The following is a 17,203-nucleotide window of genomic DNA, read 5'->3' as shown; positions in this document are numbered from 1 at the left end:
GCCCCAAAGCCCACGTGTCTGCCTTTTATATCCACCTGGCTGCTTAACCCCACCCTCAGGTCCCAGCCACCTTCCTTTGGTGGTGATGGGATTTGGAGTTCCCAGTGTCTTTGACTTTGACCTAGGGTGGGGGTGGAGTCCACAAAGCCTATATGGAATTAGCTTTGGGACATCCTTTTCCCCCTAACACTTGCACCACGTCTTACCTAAGCTCTTTGGCAAGTCTTTTAATGTTGTCTTAGTTTTCTCATCTGTAAAATGGTTGGTACTAGTGCCAACCTCACACAATTATTAGGTGTATTAAATAAAACCAAAGGCATAGATTCTGTGCACACAGACTATCCAGCCTTCACTGGCACCTAGTGAACATTATGTAAAGTAAGTTTCTCTTCCTCTTTTGCTAACCACCATGAACCCAGCTCTAGTTTCTAGCCACAGGTCTCCATGGCAACAACTAAGGAAAGCACCCAAACAACAACAACAAAAAGACAAGGTTTGGCTAAACATATACTTATAAGTCAAGGTTTCAATAAGAATAATGAGACTCCACACTATTTACATGTAAACATCCAAGGTTTATTCTGAAACATTACCCTTGACTAAAATGTGATGTGTGACCCCAGCTTGGAGATAAACCCAAGGGCTTGAGTGAGGCCATTCCCCTTTCCAAAAATAGGAGGAAGTGATTCCAAAGGGAATAGGAGAGGCCAGAGAGAGCTGAATAGGGTTCTCTTCCTCAAGGCCACTGGAGGCAGAGGGGGGCATAACTGGAATGGAGGTCAGTCCTTCCAGGGCCTCAACTCTAGAAGAGTCTTTGTCTTCTCTGCCTCCACCCAGGGTCTCCATGAAAAGGTCACAGCATCAGAAAAGGGCAGGAACGTAGCTACCTGAAGTTCCCCCTTCTTTTTTTTTTTATCATTTTGTTTTATATATTTTTTTACATCATTTTTCATTTTTGTACAACGTGTGCATTTTTCTCAGTTGTAGTTACTGAGAAATTCCCATCATCCATTCACTCTTGAACGAATTATCCCCTCCTCCCCAGGGCAGAAGGTCTCTAGTTTATAGTTGCCTGTTGATTTTGATTTTTACTTTATTATGATTACTTTTTTCCCCCCGGAACCCTATTTGCATCATCTACATTTCTTGTGATAAATGAAAAAATAGGGAACGCTTCACGAATTCGCATGTCATCCTGGTGCTTGGGCCCTTCTACTCTCCTGTGTATCATTCAGATTTTAGTATATGTGCTGCCGAAGCAAGACCACCTCCTTTATTCTTTGCTTTAGAAGACTCCATTTCCTCTTTGGTCAGTAGCTTCAATCTTTGGAAACAACATTGATGACTCTTAAGCATCTCTTGGGGGATAAGTGCTTTGTGAATGAGACACTCAGGGAAATGGATGAGTGCAGTGCCTCCTACAGTTCAGAAGTGAAGCTGCAGGACCAAAGTCTAGAGAGTTGGATATTACAGCCTCTCAGACTGCGTAAGAAACTGTCTAAAACTGAAAAAAGTCAAGCCCACATACCGTGCCCTTTGCCTAGGGCTCTAGTCCTAATCACAGTCCCTTACTTTTCCCAGGGTCATCCTGTGTTTCGATTGTATATGATCGGCACTGGGGAAGCATAATGGGGTCAGGGGGCAAGGATTCTCTAAGGGGAAGACTAAGACGACTCCGGGGTCCAGACCCTTCTTTGCCTTCAGATGACAGGTCCAGGCAGCTAAGGGGCCGAGGAGAATGGGCAGGGGCGATGCTACAGGGGGAGGTTCTGGGGATGAGGCTATAGTCCCCACCACCTGTACAAGTCTGGGTCCGTCGAACTCCGTGAGCCTCAGTCTTCTGGCGTTCCCGGGCTAGGGCCACAGCAGCATCAAAGGAAAGACTGCCCCCATTCTTCCAAGAGGAGCGGGAGGTTCGGGACCCCAAAGCCCTTTCCCCAGGAGTCCCATCCAGTCGACCAGGTCTTGGGCTTGGCTTTGCAGGCGCCACATGGATCTTGCTACACATTGTACTGGGCATCTTGGCAAATTGTGGTTTAGGGGGCACCACAGGCACAGAGCGGACCTGTTGGACTTGGACCAGGGTGGAAGCAAAGCGCATGCCCACACCACCAGCTGAACCAAGGGGACAGGGGCACACATGGCAACCTTCTGAACTGGTCTGCCCCTCAGGCTCCATTTCCTCTGGCTGGGGTGGTTCTGGGGCCACCTGTTTCATCTCACAGGACTGGGAATTGTCCTCTTTGGCATTGTCAACCTGCAGGGACTCTACATACAACTTTTCAGGAAGGGAGCCCTCTTCTAAATGGCCATCTCCAGCACTCTGGTCTCTCTCAGCCTCTCCATCCCCACTCTCCTGTTCCTTGCTGACCTCCTCTTCTGCAGCTGCTGCTTTTGCCCTTCTGCCCTCTTCATCATCTCCTTGGTCTTCTCTTACCTCTTGGTCCCCATTCTCCCTCTGTCCTTTGATCTCATCTTCTATGACTCCCTCAGCCTCTTCTTTCTGAATAACTTCCCAGCTTTCCTTGTCAACTTGGCTTTCCTGGGCTATCGGCTCTGTGTCTCTCCCAGCTTCTGCCTGGGCCTCCTCTCCTTCTCCAGTCACTTTTTCTCTCTCTGTCTTTCTTTCCTCCTTATCTTTACCCTGCTCATCTCCTATCTCCTCAACACACTTATTTTCCTCCCTTTTCTCATCCTCCTTCTCATCTTTGGACTTCTCTCCCTTGGTCTCTGTCAACTCCCCACTCCCTTCTTTCAAACTGACCATCACCTCTTGGCTTCCCCTAGTCTCCCTGCCTTCCTCAACAGCCTCTCTAGCCTCTACCTCACTCTCTGGACTTCCCTCAGCATCCTCCCTGATGTCCCATCTTCTTCCAGGCTCAGCATCCTTGTTCTCCCCAACTCCCCAACACCCTTTCTCTTCCTCAGTCAAAGTCCCACACCCTGCCACCTTTTCCTCCAGACTCCTTGGACTCTCCAAGCTTGGGGGTTTGGGCCCCAAAAGGGGACTTAGGTCATCATAGGCACTCAAAAAGACTTCCTCCCCACTTTCTTCCTCTGCTTCAGGCCTGGAGTCAGAGTTTGGGGAACAGCAGCTTGGAGCCAAGACGAACTGTGCCTCATCCAGAGACAAGTCATCCAGCGGGGGCTCCACCGAGAATTCCTCCACCTGTAGGCACAACATTGTGGCTCAGCACCAGTGGCCCTGTCTACTCTGGATTCCTTACCACCCCCAAACCCAGGACAGCTCCTCCTTACCTGAGGCCCAACTCCCAGGAGCTCCTCCAGGTAGCCCATCCCAGAGTCGTCCTCGCCAGGGGAGAAGGCTGCTCCTGTTGCTCCTGCCTTGGCCACCGCCCCATCCTCCACCCCCACCAAATCGGGCTCTGAGCTGCTTGAGTCCTCTAGGAAGGAGAAGGTATCCTGCACCTCCTGGGATAGGCAGTCCTCCAGAGCTGGGGCCATGTCCATTGGGCCTGAGGCAGCCAGGTGACCTGGGACTGAACCTGACTCTGACTTCTCATCTGTTGGGAGAGAGAGAGTCCCAAGAATACAAAGGTCAAGACTAGCCCTGGCTCTTTCCAATGTAGATCTTCCTAGCTAGAGTGTGGGGCCAACACTCCCAGTGCAGAAATTCCATATGGCTGTCCATTCAGACCAAATATCCTAATGGATGGCTTATGACTACTTTCACTGACCTTCTTCCAGGTGCCATACACCATACTATACATTTTATGATGTGCTGTCTTACTTTCCTTACAAAACACTCCTATAATTTATCCCTATTTTACACGTGAGAAAATTAAGCCTCAGAGAGCTTAAATGGTCTCTCCAAGGCCACAAGCAAGTGGCACCATCAAAATTTGAACCCAAGTCTACTTAATTCTATAGCCCATCTCCTTACCCACCACCCTCTGTTGCCTCCATCTTCTCATCCATGACACTTCAGGATCTGGAGTCAGAGCAAAGATCAGATCCCCACTAATTTACTGCCTATATCACCAGTAAATTGCTTCATTAAATATCGAGTTCTGGAGCCTCCCTAGTGGCACAAGAGGTTAAGCATCAGCACTATGAAGCTATCCACAGCTACTGCAGCATGAGTTCGATTCCCAGCCAAGGAGCTAACCCACATGGCACAGCAGACCTCTCCTGTCTTGCCTGCTGCTCCCCTCAGCAGTGTGTTTCAGTCAATCTGCTTGTTCTGCTCCCAACTCTGACTCTGGTGAATCCTCTCACCCCTGCAACTCTGCCTTACACCCCAGCTCTAGTATGCATAAAGAAGTTTTGTTTTTTTAAAAGATGTGTAAAGTGAATTTTTAATTAATTAATTAATTTCAAGTTCTGCTGTGAGCAATACCTGTGTCTTAAGGTTATGGGAAAATAAGCTAATGCTTGCTGAGTCCTTAACATAGCACATAATAAGTTCCCTTTAAATGTTAGCTATTAGTATTAATGTTATCATCATCATTCTCATCTACTATCTAGTTCCACTAGTATTTAGTAACCCCTGCTGTACATGTCTGACACAGACCCCCATTCTTGAGTATCTCAAAATCTGAAGGCTTCCAGAGATCCTCTCCCTACATATTTCATACAACCTGGTAATATTGCTGATTCTCCCCAACCTCAAATCCAGAGAAACAGCTGAAGGTAAAGCCCCAAAGTCCAAGGACTGAGGCCTCTGACCTTCCCTGAATAGTAAAATCAGACCTTCAGCCTAGAGTTCTGGTCCCTTCTTCTAAATCCTGGGCAATCCCAGAGTCCTTACCTGGAGGCCCAGGGCCGGGGCCAGGGCCAGGGCCAGGGCCAGAGGCAGGGCTAGGACGTGTCTGTAGAGCGGGGCACTCAAGGCCACGGGTAAGTCTGGTCAAGGAGACGTTAGAGATGATGTTTGGGGGCATGCTGAGGATGGAAGTGATGTGTAGAGGGAGGTTGACATTGTAGGGATCTGAGATGTGGACACCGGCACAGCGCTCTGCACGACTGCTGCACCCAGAGCGGATTGCTGACCGGCCAGCTCGAGGGGTGCCTGGCTCAGAATTCGTGCTGTCCAATCTCTCTGCCTCAGTCTCTTGCTCCTCCTCTGTTGCCTCCACAGACTCCATCTCAAGGCTCTCAGGCAGCAGTGGACATGGCTGGGGACTACTGGGTCCCACTACACCCTCTGGCTCTGGGTGTACAAAGAGGTAGGCAATAAATCCAGATGCAAGGGACTAGGATGCCTCCGAAGGCTCTGGAGAACACTCCCTTCTTTCTCAAGTTGGAAAGGCAGGAAGGCACCAGGTCCAGCTTCCTTGACCACTACTATCAACCCTCATTGGTCCACAAGGTCATCCCACTTAATATACCTAAGGAGACCCCTTCCCTTCCTGCAGCTAACGTCACTGCCATCAAACCCCTCCCACACAAACACCCCCCCCCACACACACACACACTGTCCTTCCACATACTCATATGAACACACCCACAGACAAGAGGATAAGCCCATCTCTGGAAGCCTAGCATCCAGGACTGTGGCTACAATATAACAGGCACTCACTACATTTTTTTTAAATTATTGAGCACACTTGGCCACATGTAGAGACATAAACACACAGAGTAGTGACACCTACACTCACCATCGCTCACCCCGGCAGCAGCACTCAGGGAGTCCATGCTCTTGGCTGGCCGCAGTGTCCCCTTATCAGACTTTTCCTCTGCAAGACAGGGATGTGCATAGGGCTGGCGTCTGGCCTGCACTCAACATAGCTCCCCCTACTTTTCCCCACACTTACCCCTGTCCTCAGCCCCCCGTAGAAATTTACGCTTGGTTTCATGGCCCGAGCGACCCAGGTTGAAGATAGATCTCCACTTCCTGACCTTCAGAGACCCCTTCCTCCTGGAGGGAATGGCGAGATCAATGGGGCGTCCGTCACGGCCCAAGGATCAGTACAGGGAAGGAGGCCCCAGGTGGAGGCCTTACTTGTGGTCTGCGATCTCGATGATAGTGTGGTAGGGTCGCATTTGTGGGGGACCATCACCAGCCTGCAGGATGCTCGGCAGGTTGTAGGGCACTGCCCTCGGCATAAAGTCCTCAGGGTTGCCTGATGCACGGGCCCCGGGAAGTGACTGCCACCGGCCCTCCACCTCACCACCTGGGAAAAGCAGAGGAGTTGACCAACCAGAGCAGAGACCAGAGAGCCCTCTGGACCTTGCTCTTCACTGTTCCCTCCCATTCACCAACAACTCTTCCAGGGATACTCAGAACCCAGGAGACACTCCTTCATGCCTAACTCTCCAAGAAGGTGTCTTTGGGGGCAAAGAGGACAAGGAGAGCCCAGGACTTTGGCCTGGTGGGCTGGGGTAGGAATGACCAGGCACTAGGGCACTAGCCTTGAGAGCCAGGACAGGAATTGACAGATCAGTCTGTGCCCTGGAGAGAGAGCAGAAGCCTGCTCAAGTCCTGAGTGCCGCATCATCTCTCCAGTGTCTTCAAGTGTCCATAAACACCACCTCTCTATCAGCCTCAGTTTTCTCATCTGCAAAATGGGGCAATGAACTGCATGATATTTGGGGCACTCTGAGACTCTGATATGATTCTCCAGACAGATGGTGGTGATGGGGGGTACAGCTACTAACCAGAGAGAGCAGCACCCCCAAAGAGCTGGTCCACATGCGTGAGGATGAACTCGACCACGATGGATTGCACACGCACCTCCATGAAAGCTGCCGTCCCATTGAAGCCCGAGGCCTCTATGTCCTTAGACCTGTAGAGATGTGGGTATTCCTCCTCAAGACCTCCACATTGCATTATCTGAATTCTTCCCCAAAATACCACATCCTCTCTCCCCTGCATGCTTTTAACCCAATATTTTCCTCTTATACCCCATGATGAATCAAGACTCAAATGAGGAAGTGTCCTCAAAGAAGCTTCTTCTTGGACATCCACCTCAAATTTTATATCTACTTTACTCACACTCAGAGAAGGGGCTCAAGTGGGTGTGGCGAATCTCACTCAATGTTATCTTCACCCTTCCTGCTTCTCACTGGGCTCTGTGTGACCCCCATCCCCTCTCCAGTGTATCCACAGAGTCACACCCCAACAGGTACATTCTCCAGGCTCTACTAGAATCCCAACATACTGCCCACACACGTGCCCACCTCAGCAGGTTGGGGGCCCACACGATGGCCAGGTTGCGAGCATGCATGTTGGTCTGGGCGCTGAAAGAGGCCATGTGCACCAAGTGCCGCATGAGGAACTCCAGCGTCCTGCAGAAAAGGGGGCAGAATCGGGTAGGAGGCACATGGGAATCCCTTGGGAAGGAATGGGGCCTGGGAGCCAGAAAAGAAGGGTCTAGTCAAGGCTCCAGGGTAGAGAGAGAACATGGGCAGTGTGAGGGAGCCCACCTGTAGTTTGGGATAGGGAGTTCTCGCAGCACCTCCTGGATCTTAACCAAACGCTCAGGCTCCAACTGCACTGCCACAGCCTCCTGATTGGGGACAAGTGTCCAAGAAGTAGGAGTCAGTGACGCAGCATTTCCCATGCTCACTCCCCAGACCTCTGAGCCAGGCTCTCAGGAGGCATCTGTTCTGTTGCCCACATGTCCCACAAGACATGCAGATGAATCTTGGTTATGCCACTTAATAACTTTGGGACCTTAAGCTACTGTCACTCTCTGCCTTAGCATCTTCATTGCAAACCTGGAACTGGAGTGCATCGGTGGCACATCCATCCATCCTGTGGGTGCCCCTGGGCCTGAGAGTTATTCCAAGATCTCCTAGAAAGCCTGTGCCCGCCCAGTCTCACCTCCAGGTTTCAAGCCTGAAGGTTTCAGGGTGTGGGGCAGTTGCTCTACATCTCCAAATACTCCTGTGCGCAATGCAATGTATTTATGTTTAAAGTGTCACCCAATCCAGGATAGCATTTTTCTCATGTGTATGAGAGTTCATGGTGGTGCATCCTAGAAAAAGTTTTGACTTCTAAGAAGGGTTCTCATTCTCTTTGATGAAGGAAGGTCTGGGCTAGGTGATTTCCATGGCCATCCTACTCTGATCACCTGGTCTCTGCTCTGCCCCAGTCTCAAGCCCCCTACACTGGGGTCTGCAGACCTTAGTGAAAGGACATGGAGGAGGGAAAATGAAGAGAGGGAGAAACGCGAGGCTCAAGGAGAGGAGTCTTTTCCCCAGTAATGTATTATGTATCATTCACGATCACTAGGATTCTGGCACTGAACACACTGAGAATGTGAAAACCAGAGCAATCATACCTGAGCCCGCTCTTCCACACCCCTGCCTTTCAACTCACAGCAAACTTGTCATAGAGCCGGTAAGTGAGCAGGGGGTCTGGCAGTTCTCTGAAGTAGGCCTTGCACAGGGAGGAGACGCAGTGTATGTCCTGCAGGTAAACATCTTTCCGCAGGTCTGGTTTCCGTTCAGCTTCAAACTCCTGCCTGGGGGGGTGCAGAGTGGTCAGGCGTAGTGGGGACCAGGGGATGTAGAGATGGCTCAGGCAGGGTTGAGGGTGAATATGTGTGGGATGTGGACAGAAGACAGTTGGGGTTGGGGCTTGTATACACATGAGGCAAGTGGAAGGCTTTGCACATGCTGACATGTGGAGGATATTGAAGATGAGGTAGTGGATCTGTGCATGGACAGGGATACAGATCAGAGATATAGCTTCAAGTTTGAGTAGCAAATGAGGGTGTGCTGGTGGAAGTGGGAGTTGAGCCTAAATGCTTTTGGGGGGGGGGTAAACGTAAAAATAAGTGAATGTAATTCTTAGAAGTCAACATAAGTATAACTCTTCATGACCTGGGATTAGGCAACAGTTTCTTAGATATGACTGACACCCAAAGTACTAGCAACCAAAGAAAAAAATATGATATATTGAACATCAAAATTACAAACTTTTCTGTGTCTAAGAAAGTGAAGCCAGGAACTCCCTGGTGGTGGAAGGGGTTAAGCGTCAGCACTTTGAAGCTATCCACAACTACTGCAGCATGAGTTCCATGCCTGGCCAGGGAGGTGACACACATGGAGCAGCAGACCTCTCCTGTGTTGCTCCCTTCAGCAGTGTATTTCAGTAGATCTGCCTGTTCTGCTCCCACTCTGTCTCTGGTAAATGCTCTCACCCTACCCCTTCCCCTGCATCACTGGCCTCTACCCCAGTTCTTGAATGCATAAAAAATAAATCTTTTAAAAATTATTTTAAAAATCAAATTCAATAATAATAAAAAAAGAAAGCAAAGCCAACCCATTGAATGGGGGAAAATATTTGCAAATTGTAGACATAATAAACATCTAATATTCGGAATATAAAAAGAACTCTTGCAACTCAAAAGAAAAAAATTGGCCCTCCCCGGTGGCGCAGCAGGTTGAGCACTGTGCTGTGAAGCTGTCCGCAGCCTCTGCAGTGTGGGTTCGATTCCCGGCCAGCCAGGGAGAAACCCACATGGCATGGCGGACCTCTCCTGCCTCGCCCACTGCTCCCCTCAGCAGTATCTTGGGTCCATCTGCCTGTTCTGCTCCCTGCTCTGTCTATGGTGAATTCTCACTCTCCCGTGCCTCTGACTATACCCCAGTTCTTGCATAAATAAATAAATCTTTAAAAAAAAAAAAATTTAAAATGGGCACTGTATTTGAATGGGCATTTCCCCAAAGAAGATCTGCAAATGGCCTATATGCACATAAAGAGATGTTCAATATCATTAGCTACTAGGATAATGCAAATATAAATATCACTTCATACCCACTAGGATGGCTATAATTAAAAAGTCACACAGTAGGAAGAATAAGCAAGGATGTAGAGAATTTGGAACCCTCTTACATTATCGGTGGGAATGTAAAGCAATTCTATCACTATGGAAACCAATTTGGTAGTTCCTTAAAAAGTTCAACATAGAGTTACCATATGACTCAGCAATTGCGCTCCTAGGTATAGTTTCAAGAGAACTGAAACCATCTATCCACACAATACTTGTGATGAATGTTCAGAGCAGCATATTTATCATAGCGAAAAGGTGGAAACAACCCAAATAGCCATCAGCTGATAACTGGATAAACAAAATGTGGCATAATCATACAATGGAATGTTAATCAGGCACAAAAAAGAAATGAAAGTACTGCCACATGCAGCAGCATCCATGAACTCTGAAAATACGTTTAAGTCAAAAGAGCTAGACATAAAAAGTTAACAATTATATGACTCCATTTACATGAAATGTCCAGGATAGGCAAATCCATGGAAACAGAAAATAGATTAGTGGCTGCCAGGGACAGGGGGAACAGAGAGATATGGAATGACTGCTAATGGGTCTAGGGTTTTTTTGGGGGTGATTAAATGTTCTGGAATTAGCTAGTGATGATGATTGTACAATCTTGTGAATATACTTTCCTATTTTTAATATATAAATTTAAAAATATTTAGTACACAAATTACTTACAACACAAAATTTTTAATAAATAACAATATAAAAATTAAGATATAAAACAATATATAAACAATAAAATAATATATTGAAATGTATATATTATCTATAAATAGCTATAATATGTAACATTTATTCTAATATATACATTTTTAATATATAAAACCATGGAATCATATATTTATGTATGGTGGATTTTATGGTATATGAATTATATCTAATTTTTAAAAAAGATTTCATTTATTTATGCATACAAGAACTGGGGTGTAGGCCAGAGGTGCAGGGGGTGAGAGGATTCACCAGAGACAGAGTGGGGAACAGAACAGGCAGACTGAGTGAAATACACTGCTGAGGGGAGCAGCAGGCAAGACAGGAGAGGTCTGCTGCGCCATGTGGGTTGCTCCCTGGCGGGGGATAGAACTCGTGCTGCAGTGGCTGCGGATAGCTTCATAGTGCTGTATCTTAACCCTTTGCACCACCAGGGAGGTCCCATATCTAATTTTTTTAAAGCTGGGTATGTGTATGTGGGAGTGGAAGAGTGTGTATGTGAGTGTGAGAGCGTGTGTGAGAGTGTAAGAGTGTGTGTATGAGTGAACTTGTGTGTGCACATGCTTGTGTGTGCACAGGCTGGGGCATGGGGGAGTGATCTCTCCTTTCCTGAGGAGATTGCTCTAGAACACCTCCCTTAGACAGTGCCTAACACCTATATCTCTTCCCCTCCTTTCTTGCTCCCCAGCCTCCTGGCCCTGCAGCCCTGGCCTCACTGCCCCACTCACCGGAGCTTCTGGATGTTGGAGGAGACCCCTGAGAGGCGATAGATCCCATCTACCACACCATGCTCCTCCACAAAGTCTGCACAGCTCTTTAGCACCTGCGGCACTAGGGACAAAACACAGAGAAGCAGTCAGAATTCTGGGAGGGGGCACACTTCAAGGGGCCTGAGAAACAGAAGCTTGGGGGGAGGGGGCTGGGGAAGATTGAGAGCAAAACTCATGAAATAAAAACTTGTTCAAAAGATTCTTGCAAGACATCAGCTCCAACTGGGCCAATGCCTCTATAATATCCCTCCCCATGGGGTTTGGAGCCTCAGGAGAAGCATAATGTCCCCTCATGCCCCAGGGAGGAGGGCCCACTGCCTCTCCAGGCTTCCCAGCCCTTTGTTAGAAAGTCCTGCCTTTGTTAACTTGAAATTTGTCTCTCTATAATTACCAGTTGCTACTCCAGCATTTTTATGGGGCAGCAATCTGGCTGGAAAGAGAGTCAAGGAAAAGGACTGGTCTAAGAAGAGCATTTACATAAGTCTGGTTAAAGGAACATTGTGGGCGTGGGTGGAGACTGGGCATCTGGTGGAGGGCGTGGTGTGATAAATAGTTGCTGAGGTGAGAAGCTGCATCCTGGAAACCTATACAGCGAGGTTACCTCAACAAAAAAATAGAAAAAGGAACATTGATTCCTTGGTACAGTACCAATATTCCCTTCTGGCAAGAAGGTAGACAAAATCATGACAGCCGGTCAGACAGGCCAGCTCAGAAGAGAAGCATCCAGGTAGTTCAAGGCCCCTACTCCCATTTTACATACAAGGAAATGGAACATTCAGGAAATCACGAGTGCCCAGTGTCACCCAGAATTCAAATACAGGAGTGCAAGAGTGCAAAAAAAGTTGTCTTAGCTCTTCCAACCCCTGGCTCACCCCTGCTCCTAGACTAAGCTACTAAGGGCAAGATTTAAGTGTGACCCATCTCAGTATTCCTCAGATTGGCATCTCGCACCTGGGAAACCCTCAAAAACCCTCTCCACAAGGCCAGCTGACTCCAGAGTCATCTTTCTAAAGCACTTCCCTGCTTTGACTCCTTACGGAAGCGTCCTGCTCCATCCCAGTCTCCAATGCCAACTACAGATGCTGAATAAAGCAAGCTCCTCAGCATGGCATAGGAGACCTTTCACCACAGGGCCAGCTGCCATGCGGGCCGCAGCTCTAGCCAGTTCCCCAGCAAAGCCTGGGACCACGCCCTGTGCTACTACACCAACAAGCCTTGGTACCATCACTTATTCTGCTGCCTGGAAATACGCACTTCCCCATCTCTGCCTGGTGAACTCCTATGCATTCACCAAAACACATCTCAAACATCACCTCTAATTTTGAATCTTTTGTCTACATCTGTATTTTCCTTCCCCAGTCCTTGGATTACACACCTGAATTATAGTACTTATGGCCTTTTGTTCTTAGTTTCTTTTGTATCCATATCTTGTGAGACATGGTAACATCCTCCCCAGCATTGTACCAAAACACAGGTGATCAATAAATATTTATTAAATGTCACTGAATGAATCAATCAGTTATGGGGCTTGCTGGAGCCCCTTGGTATTGAATAGAGAATATTGCCTGACACCGAGCATTGCGCCCCTCTAACTAAGACTCACCAGAGCAATCACCATCAGGTGTCAGTGGCAGGAAAAAACTGTGTTTCTCCTATGCTATCCCTTTTCTTTTTCTTACAGGCTTTATGAGTCTTGTACCTGATTATATTACTTTTCTAACCACAAGTAAAGCTCAGCTCCCATATTTAGGAATCATATAGAACCACCTGGTAAGCATTTCTGGGTACTAATCTTACCCTTGTTTTCCCTTCAACCCAATTCTTTCCCTGTTTAATTGTGAAGTTTTGGGTTTTGTGCAATTAAGTAAGATAGAAATATATAAAGAAGGCATTCATTAATACATGTATCAACCACTATTTTAAACCCTTCTCACATGACCTGGTGTCTACACCTTTTTTTTTTTTTTTTAAAGATTTTTCATGCATACAAGAACTGGGGTACAGACCAGAGGTGTGGGGAGTGAGTAGATTCACCAGAGCCAGAATAGGAAACAGAACAGGCAGATCTACTGAAATACACTGCTGAGGGGAGCAGCAGGAAAGACAGGAGAGTTCTGCTGTGCCATGTGGGTCAGCTCCCTGGCTGGGAATTGAACTCGTGCTTTAGCAGTGTCTGCAGATATCTTCATAATGCTGCATCTTAACCCCTTGTGCCACCACGGAGGCCCCAGTATGTCTACACCTTTTGCCCTTCTGCACAGAGCCACAATTTGGGTGAGACAAGGAAGGTATCTTCCAAAATCTAAGGAAGCTCTCAGTCTTTGGGTTGTGCAAATGCCAACCATGCATGTGCACAATCTTGACAGTTAGGCTTCCTTTAATTTTGCATTCTCGCACTTCGCCTTAGTCCTGGCCTGAATCATACCTTCAGGACCTTTACCCCCTTGCCAGGGTCGCCTGACCTCGGTTCCCAGGACTAAATGCAGAGTTGGGGCCGGCTCCACTCTCAGTGCCTGATGCTGTATCAGTTCTTCTGGCCACCACATCAGCCTGTTGACTCCTAAATACCTACTGTCACCTACTCTCCAGTTCTTCCACATGTGCTGCTAGGTCTTCCCCATCCCATTCTACTCTTGATTTTTTTTTTTTTAAATAGAGGCATGTTTTATTTGTTTGTTTGTTTGTTTGTTTATACATGCACTGGGTACAGTCAGAAGCGCAGGAGGGTGAGAGAATTCACCGGAGCCAGAGCAGGGAACAGAGCAGGCAGAAGGACCCAAGTCCACTGCTGAGGGGAGCAGGGGGCGGCAGGAGAGGTCTGCGCGCCATGTGGGACCCTCCTCTGGTGGCCGGGGAGCAGCCGGGGATCGAACCGGCGCCACAGAGGCCGCAGGCAGCTTCGCAACCCAGCGTTCAACCGCTGCGCCACCGGGGAGGCCCATACTCTTGATTTTCAACCTCCAGAAAAGGCACTGCACGAAGGCATTGGAGAGCCTGAGGAGTTACAGCCAAAGAGGGAAAGGGTCAAGGAGGTATAGAAAGAGATAACAGGCCAGAGAGGTGGAATTAGAGGTAAAAATCAAAAGACGGTTGGGGTGATAAATCAAAGAATAGAGATATCAAGAGGGTGGGTGGGGCCTCCCCTGGTGGCGCAGCAGTTGAGCTTCAGCGCTGTGAAGCTGCCGGCAGCCTCTGCAGCACTGGTTGGATCCCAGCCAGCCGGCGAGGGTCCCACATGGCGGGGCAGACCTCTCCTGTCTCACCCGCTGCTCCCCTCAGCAGTGTATTTTGTCAGCCTGCCTGTTCTTCTTCCCACTCTGTTTCTGGTGAATCCTCTCACCCTCCCACGCATCTGGCCTGTACCCTGGTTCTTGTATAAATAAATAAATAAATAAATAAATAAATAAATAAATCTTAAAAAAAAAAAAGAGGGTGGGTGGGCCACAGAGGCGGGTCCCAATTTTAGGGACCTAGAGAATCAGAAACCCAAACAGGGTATCAAAGAGAGAAAGAGAAGGAAAAATAGAACTCAACACATACATGGCTCAGGAGGAAGAGACCCACCCAGGGCTAAGAGCTGGGATATGATGGTGAGCTAGAGCAAGGGTATAAGGATGGGTCCAGGATAACTGGATAAACTAACCGAATCACAAATCTCCACTGGCTTGGCTTTCATTCCTGCTGGTGTTGGATTAAAGGGAGAAGCCACCACCAGACACTGTCTTTTCGCTCACTGTTTCTGTGCCCTAAGGAGCTGGGGATAGCAAGGAGGGTGGGCTCTATCCTCAGGTGCGCAGGATCTGTCCCCACTTGGACTCAGATGAGGTGCTGGTGTGGGCAGGATGTGTTTCCCACTCCCTCTGGATACATTAGGATCAGGACCCAGCAACCAGGTGTCCCCCTCTAAAAGAAAACATGCAGAAATGCAGACAGAATAAAGGGGTGTTCCTAGAGTGGAGTCTGGCTTGGCTATGCCAACATGGGATTGGCAAAGGTGCCACAGGGAAGAGGGTGGGTGGGCCCATGAGGAGAGTGAATGGAGGATATGGGAGAGAATGGGAGAGCACCAACCCCAGTGAAGCCACGTGATCCTCAACCAAGACCATCTTTCTTTAGCGGAATCTCTTGAGAAAAGCTCTACCCAGTTATGGGAGAAAGGCACAAAGAAGACTTAGCTGCTTGACACTCTTGCTTGGGGTCTGGGCTTTCCCTTAACTGAGGCCGATGAAGATGGGGGCCCCTAGGGGAGGAAAAAAGGGAAGGAGTTCTCTGGGGACACAGAGGCGGAGCCTCTAGCAGGAAATGAGCTGGGAACCACCAGCACCCTCCCTCCTCAGGCCTTGAGTACAAGAGAACAAAGAGGAAATGACAGATTGGGTGGGGGTTGGGAGAGATCGTGCCCTTCTCTGGGAGGCGCTCAAAAGTGCCACAAACAAGCTGGACTGGGCAACCTGTGTCCAATTTCAAATCATATTATCAACTTTTTTTGGCTACTCCAGGTCAGGCACAGCGGGGAGCCTGGTCATTGTGCTTGGTCCTGCTGGCTTCCAGACACCCCCCAGCCCAGGTAACTTGGACGAGCTGCGTGAACTCCACAGACCACCCCTCACCTACCTTCCTTTGTGCCCCACCCATCTTCAAATCAGTGACTGTCTGGGGGTTCCCCATTTCAGTAGCTTCAATCCTCGCCCTCTACTTTGAATGTTTTTCTCTTTTGTAAGGAAGGGGACCAAGGAGTCACAGGGGCAGGGTCTCTCCCTACCCCACATCTTGGCCTGTGGCTGGGTCAGAGCCCAAGAACTTTATCCCTGGGTGCTCTCCTCCAACTAGAAACCTCCATCCTCCCTAAGTGCCTTTTTCTTGCTCTCCGGGGTTCCTTCATCCAAGGATCATCATAGCCCCTCAGCCACTCATCTCCTGACCCTGTCCCACAATCTCTTTCTCCTGACCCAGCATCATCCCTGCACTCTGCTTCCTCTACCTCTCCTGGCTCTCCAATCTCTCTGTCCTCACCGGAGATGCCCCCAGAGTGCCATCCTCACTCCTCAGTCTCCCAACCCAGCAGTTACACAAGGGAGCCACCCTATCTTCTTCACCAAACCGTATTTCCTGCCTTGCCTACTCATCAACCTCCTAGACGGTGAACCCAAGCCATTACCTCTGCCCCAGGAACAGCAAAAGCTGCATCTGTCCTTGAACTAGATAGGACTAGGAACACTCTGCACCTCCCCACCCACCCACCAACACCTCTGGGGTGGCTCCTTACCCTCCAGGCCGGAGTGCTGCAGGTGCTCCTGCAAGTCACACCCAAACACCCGCTCCTTCGAACTGCCTTTCTTCTTTCCTTTCTGCCGAGACTTCATGGCCGGAGCCCCAGGGCTCAGGCCCAGCCACCTCGGTCCCCCAAGACCTTTACCCTACCAGTCCCCCATGTAAGCCCCAGGCAGCCTTTGGGCTTGGCCCAGCCCCAGGGGGGCAGGGCTCTGAACTGGGGGTGGAGGGTGGCCTGGGCAACGGATAGCGACTCTGGCCTCTGGGTCCCCGACCACACGGAAGTGGCTGTGCAAGAGGAAGCTACCAGGACCCTGGCAAGAAGCTGTCTCGTGGCCCGGCCTGGCACTCACTCTTCGCTACACAGCCCAGCGAGGGGGGGTGCAGGGGGCAGGAAGCTGTGCAACTTCTCAAACCCACTTCCTGTTAGAGCATCTTTGCAGCCACAGGGGTGGGGGAGGTAGCCGACATGCACACCCTCACCGTCGCTGGAACTGCGACTATTGGCCAAGGGAAGGGAACGTCAGAGGCCCAGGGTGGAGTGATGGTGCCTGGGGCGTAAGCAGGTGACGACACTGAACAGAACAGAATTCGGGTTCAAGCTGGAGACCAGATACTGGCTGGGGGCAGGGGGGTGGAGTGTCACAGGACCATGCCAGGCACACCTTGAGGGAGGCCGCCCAGATGGACCTTGATTCAGCCGAG

General features: G+C 49.3%; 1 protein-coding gene across 1 annotated transcript; it reads right to left on the bottom strand.

Annotated features, from left to right (window-relative positions):
• Positions 1 to 1,558: 1,558 nt before the first annotated feature.
• Positions 1,559 to 16,590, bottom strand: ARHGAP30 (Rho GTPase activating protein 30; the record flags this gene model as incomplete). The annotated part of the gene is made up of 12 exons (XM_084250360.1): positions 1,559 to 3,169; positions 3,259 to 3,524; positions 4,772 to 5,173; positions 5,622 to 5,699; positions 5,778 to 5,881; positions 5,966 to 6,137; positions 6,622 to 6,749; positions 7,144 to 7,251; positions 7,390 to 7,472; positions 8,288 to 8,432; positions 11,186 to 11,288; positions 16,494 to 16,590. The coding sequence occupies 12 exons, from the start codon at positions 16,588 to 16,590 to the stop codon at positions 1,559 to 1,561; spliced, it is 3,297 nt and encodes a 1,098-aa protein (XP_084106486.1).
• Positions 16,591 to 17,203: the final 613 nt, after the last annotated feature.

This window comes from Talpa europaea (assembly GCF_964194135.1).
Source record: "Talpa europaea genome assembly, chromosome: 12".
NCBI classification, from domain to species: domain Eukaryota; kingdom Metazoa; phylum Chordata; class Mammalia; order Eulipotyphla; family Talpidae; genus Talpa; species Talpa europaea.
This window is presented reverse-complemented; position numbering and strand designations above follow the sequence as displayed.